The following is a 5,675-nucleotide window of genomic DNA, read 5'->3' as shown; positions in this document are numbered from 1 at the left end:
TGGTTACCAAACAACCCCAAAGATCCAACCTTTTTAAATTAAACACTGAAAATAAACAATGAAGGATTTCACTAACCTTAAAATCTGAGACATGGGTTTTGTTTTTCTATTTAGTCAGAAGAAATGAAGAATAGGGAAGTGACGTTAACATTCACTACAAGAAAATCTAGCTATTGCAACACCATATATTGCCACACTTTTGATATAGGTGTTGCAAAAACAAATTTCTAGTCACAGTATTTTTCAGCAATAATTTACTGCTGCAAAATGAAATTTTTGCCACACAACTTATAGCAAAGAGTGTGGCAAAAAACGGGAATCTCTTGTTGCAGCAATAAAGTTTGGGTGCAGCAATAGATTTCTTGCTACATAGGTTATCGGGACACTAGTAGGGGTTTATGCCATAACCATTGGGTGTTGCAATATATTAAGTTTCTTGTAGTGATTAGCTTACTTCTTCAGCGTTCCATGAAAAAGCAGCTCCACTTTGTTTGACGAAAACAGGTTGTTTTTAACAAATGAATCAAGTAGAGGAGGATCTACTTGCCTGACACTAACAGAGATGATTTGACTCGGCATCGGCATCTAAATCTGACCAGATGTAATAAATTTGGTTCAAATGAGTTATTTCCCCGTAGTAGCATTTGATTAACGATGGATTTCACCTTCTTTTTTTTTCTTTCTCAGGTTTAATGTTTTTGAGGTTACTGTATATCAAAATCTTACGTATTTCCTAATGAAACCTGCTAGGCAACTCTTAGTTGGTCATTTGTGAAATCCAGAGGGAAAGGTTTTATATTTTGGTGATGAACAGCACTTCGATAAACACTCTCATAAGGTAGATCAGAAATCGTAAATCGGAAACGAATGATACAATAATTTAGAACAGATTTTTTCAAAAACATTATTAAAAAGAAAAGATCAGAACAGACTTCGATGGTCTTCTTTTATCACCAAAAATTGAGCTTTCCTATTCTCCCCAGCGTGTGCTGTGCAGTAAAAAAACCTGCACCAAAAATCAACCGTTAGGTAAAAACTGATATACAAGGGCCTATTTTTGGATCCGACCACAACTTTTCTTGGTTTCTGCCATTGGTTTTCTTTTTTTTTGCTTTTTTTTTTTTTTTTTTTTTTTTTTTGGATCCGACCACAACCTTTCTTTCTAGACAGGATCTCTGAGGATTCTTCTACGTTCTTAAACCATTAACCGTGACCCTAAGATACAAACCTATTGTTCTACAAGAGTATCTCCTGCAACTCACAGGTCTGATATCTAAGTTACCACGGGGTTCCAACACTCGGTGTACATTCTGTGATGCTATTTTAAGTATCATGGATAGCAGCTAACAGAATTACAGCGAAAATAAGGGCTTAGTGACATTTACCATGTTCTCATACTGGGACCCTGGCTTCTATATCTCGGAGTCTAAGTGTGACGGCTCTCTTGTGAGCTTCTAGTCCTTCAACTTCAGCCATTTTTACCACGTGCGGCCCGAGCAGTTTCAATCCTTCCTCCGTTAAGGATTGTACAGTTATGAACTTGAGGAAGGAGTCTAGAGACACCCCGCTGTACATCCTTGAATACCCATAAGTTGGGAGAACATGATTAGTCCCACTTGCATAATCTCCCATGCTCTCAGGGGTCCAAGGCCCTAAAAATATTGAACCTGCAATAGATACAGAAAGTTGTTGAAGTAAGTTGTTATATTAGACAGAAGTTGAAGCTGATCTTCACGAAAATTCATATCGAACAACAGAATTTCACAAGCTGCAGCTCGGGATTTTCATGGTTTTGACTGTTAGGAGAAAGTTTTTCAAGCAAAAATAGGAGGTGCTAAAAAGCTCGAATACCAATTGAATATTATTACCTGCATTTTCGATGAATTCCTCCCAGTTCTCTGCATCTTTGACATTCATTATCAGATGCTCTGGGGCATACAAATTTGAAAAGGAGATGGCCTGGAGGTTTATCATAACTGAGATTTTAGTCCTAAAATAACATACACATTGAAGAATGCAAACCTCATATTCTGCAGTGAAAATAACACATCTGCTTCTTTGCTAGATTTTAATACGAATATCATGTCTCTAGTTTGTTCTCCGTAAGGGTATGCTAGGATCTAAAAGCAGCTGATAACAAATGCTAACCTCAACCATATCACGAGCAAACACAGTGAAACTATGGGCAAGTGCCTTCGAAGCAAAATCTCCCCTAGGAAGACTCTGACACTGCGAGCTGATTTCCTTCTCGATGGCCTCCACATCTACACCATCTCCAGCAATTACAAGCACAACCTGACTGTCAGGACCATGCTCTGCCTGAATCCACCAAAAACAGTATAAGACTTATGCAAATGGATAGGTCAAGCAACACTGAGTGGCCTGGTAGAAATTGAATACTTCAATGAACAGGAAGTATTCGTGCAGGAAAAAGAAAATATTGAATAATTCAATGAACAAGAGTATTTCACATGAAGTTCATTGTACCAACTAAATGAGAAATCCGGAAGTAAATATATCTATAAACACCTGAGAAAGTAAATCAGCTGCTATATGAGCCGGGCTGGCATGTTTATCGGCAATAACCAGAACTTCAGAAGGGCCCGCAGGCATGTCTATTGAAACCATCGCTTCACTGTTCTGCATCGCAAAAAGTAAGAATGTGAGAGGTACGTCTAAGCTTCAAGCAATAGTAATACGAACTTGACGTAGATATAGAACATTTAAAACGTAAAGACAGAATAGTTGGGTATTAAAAAGAACTAGAAATGGAAACGGAAATTCTGAGTGATTAAATATAAGGAAGCATAAGAATACCTGAAGAATCATTTTTGCAGCAGTGACATATTGATTTCCAGGTCCAAATATTTTTTCCACCTACAAATTAAAGAAGTTACCATAAAGATTAGGCTCCAACAGCGCATCAAACTTTTCACTAAACTGCATTTCTATAAAAGCCTGACAAAAGTGTTGGAGAAATTAGCACCTTGGGACAAGATGATGTCCCCCACGCCATGGCTGAAATGGCCTGTATGAGTGAAAAGATCAATATTAATTTTCCTTTCCGGAAAAGAAAAGTATTCCGAACGTAGTGCTTAATAAAGGTCACGGATCAAAACACTACCTGAGCTCCCCCGGCTTTAAGAATATGAGTCACACCTGCTTTCTTAGCACAATAAAGCACCTCCTGGAGACGGAATGATTTGATAGAGAGATATTTGTTTAGCTTATAATGTATCGTAATAAATGGTATGACTCATGAGAGTAGATCGTTAAGTAATAACCTTGCAAATGCTACCATCTTTTCCTGGGGGAGTAGCCAGAACAACAATTTTGCATCCTGCAATCTGTGCAGGCTGGTGCGGAACAAACAAAATATCAACCAAATCTGGTTACTGAAAACTGGAAGTCACTGAAAATGCATAGGGTAATGAATATGGAATCTCATTGTTAAACAGAAAATTAGAAAACTTACCACTGCAAGCATGAGAGCTGTTGAAGGTAAAACTGCAGTTCCCCCAGGAACATAAAGACCCACAGAAGTAATGCACCTTGATACTCGCTTGCATCTAACACCCTGACCAAATAAAGTGCCAGGTTAGTGATATGATTTACATTCAAGACACATCCATTTTTCTACTAATTCATGATGGGACGGGGATTTTTTACTTTTTTATCTTGGACTGAGGTTTTGTGAGGAGAACATCCTTGGCAAAATTTAACCTTGGATCATCCCTGTGTATGGCTCTTTGAACCAGAGATAACAATTCTAGTTTTTTCTAAAGAGAGAAGGATAGAAAGATAAAAAAAAGGGACGAGGGCCTGGAATTCTTCCAATTCAGAGTCCTCATTTAGTTTGAACACATTTATTTGATTGTCAATCATACTTAAAAATGTGGACCAGAAAGACAGAAGAAAGGGAGTGATATGTACTTACTTTCATATTCTCAACTTTCACCGGGGGAGCCTTTTGAGCAAAATGAAATGCATATATGTTATCATACGCAACATCAAATGCCTCTTTAACAGCTGGATCAAGCTGCAGCCACACATAGAAAATACTTAACCGTAGTCTTATATAGATGAAGTAGAGCACTTTGATACTGCACTAGTTACTCAAAAACGATAATAAATTGATATTTAGCCTACCTGAGGATCAGGAATATCAGCCACCCGTTCGATGATTTTATCCAGAGAAACTTTGTCAAACCTCGCAGTATAACTACAAAATCAACAAACAGCCCGATCAAATCCTGATTACGCGACTCCAGCTTAAGAAAAGAAAAAGGAAACTGCAATAGCTTTTCCAAATGAGAGAGATGCACACAATATAACAAAGAATCATAGAAGCACCAACTCTGTAACAGCCTCATCGCCTCTATTGCGTACATCATCGACAATGGGTTGGACCTATTCCAGTACAATCACCAAGCACATGATTACTTTAAATTCTTTCGCAGAGTAAACTTATGGGAAAATGAAATAAATATAGAACCTTACCGTACTAAAAATGGAAGAGAAATCAATACGAGGGCGAGCCTTAAGGTTATCAACCTCAGTTTTTGACAACTCGGACAACCTATAAGACTTCATTGCAGACCTAATAGTATTATTCTCCTTTGGTTCTGCCACAACAAGAACAACTTAGTTATGTTGTTTATGTTAGGACTGGGAGGTTTATAAAAAGTCCCATTTCGCAACATCAACAAACAAAGTGAGATATGTAAGAAATACCCACATGACAGAAACAAGTTACCCACCAGTGAGACAAATTAACAAACACTTTGAACGCACATTTAACATTCAGACATTGTTCTTTCTATATCACTTAGTATCTCATGGAAATGTCAAAATCTACATTCTTTACATTAATATGAACAATGAATTAAGCTAACTTGTTTTCCAAATTAACACTAGATTTCTATTCTAAACTGACTACATCAAGAAAAACACATAATTTCGTAGCAAAACTTTATAAAGAGACTACTACTTACTTGCAGAGAAACGGAGAAGAGAGTGAAATGATGAAGATTTTGAGAAGGACCCAGAGAAACGGGGATTCCGAATTAAGCAATTGCTCCTCGGATTAAGAGAAACGATTTGAATATCCATCCAATTTTGATTAATTAGGGTTTTAGTGTATATAAATGGTCTGCTCTCTGGTCCAGTCCGGTCAATCCTCCTTTCCTTTCTCTCTCTTCTTCGCTTAGACGAAATGCACCTTTTTTTTTCTTTTTGTGATAGTGGCAAAAAAAAAGAAAGTGATGGACCAACTCCAACGCCTGAACGGCCTTGTATATGGGTTTTTACAAGGGCCGAGCCCGGAGAGGGCATATCAACTGCACCGCACGACAAACCAAGCCTGCTAATCGGGGTTACCAGGTTTGGTGGGGGTGTACCAAGACAAGGCAAAACATGTTTTGTCCTATATGAAAATATATTTTGTCTTATCTTGGTTTTGGTACACCCCCATCTAATTTGGTATCCGTATTAGTAATCTTGTTTGCGACAAACATTAGAGGCCAAGCATTTTAATAAATGATTTTGCTTGATTATATCTTGATTATAGCGAACTCCATCTATTATAGTCTTTTGTGTTGCTTACTGCAGGGATATGGCTTAAAATTAAAGATTATGTTTCAATCCGGTCAAGTAATCAGTAGGGCCATTAACCG

The 5,675-nt window shown here is 37.7% G+C and overlaps 1 protein-coding gene across 1 annotated transcript; it reads right to left on the bottom strand.

Annotated features, from left to right (window-relative positions):
* Positions 1-804: 804 nt before the first annotated feature.
* Positions 805-5,230, bottom strand: LOC113312606 (histidinol dehydrogenase, chloroplastic-like). Its single transcript, XM_026561347.1, has 15 exons — positions 4,995-5,230; positions 4,501-4,625; positions 4,358-4,410; positions 4,150-4,222; positions 3,938-4,039; positions 3,476-3,577; positions 3,285-3,356; positions 3,125-3,187; positions 2,987-3,028; positions 2,818-2,877; positions 2,530-2,640; positions 2,149-2,319; positions 1,869-1,959; positions 1,386-1,667; positions 805-1,006 (listed from the first exon to the last, which is right to left on the bottom strand). The coding sequence occupies exons 1-14, from the start codon at positions 5,110-5,112 to the stop codon at positions 1,393-1,395; spliced, it is 1,458 nt and encodes a 485-aa protein (XP_026417132.1). The 5' UTR covers positions 5,113-5,230; the 3' UTR covers positions 805-1,006; positions 1,386-1,392.
* Between the last annotated feature and the right edge of the window lie 445 nt (positions 5,231-5,675).

This window comes from Papaver somniferum, chromosome 1 (assembly GCF_003573695.1).
Source record: "Papaver somniferum cultivar HN1 chromosome 1, ASM357369v1, whole genome shotgun sequence".
Classification (NCBI taxonomy): Eukaryota; Viridiplantae; Streptophyta; class Magnoliopsida; order Ranunculales; family Papaveraceae; genus Papaver; species Papaver somniferum.
Note: the sequence above shows the minus strand (reverse complement) of the source record. Positions and strands in the feature narration are given on the sequence as shown.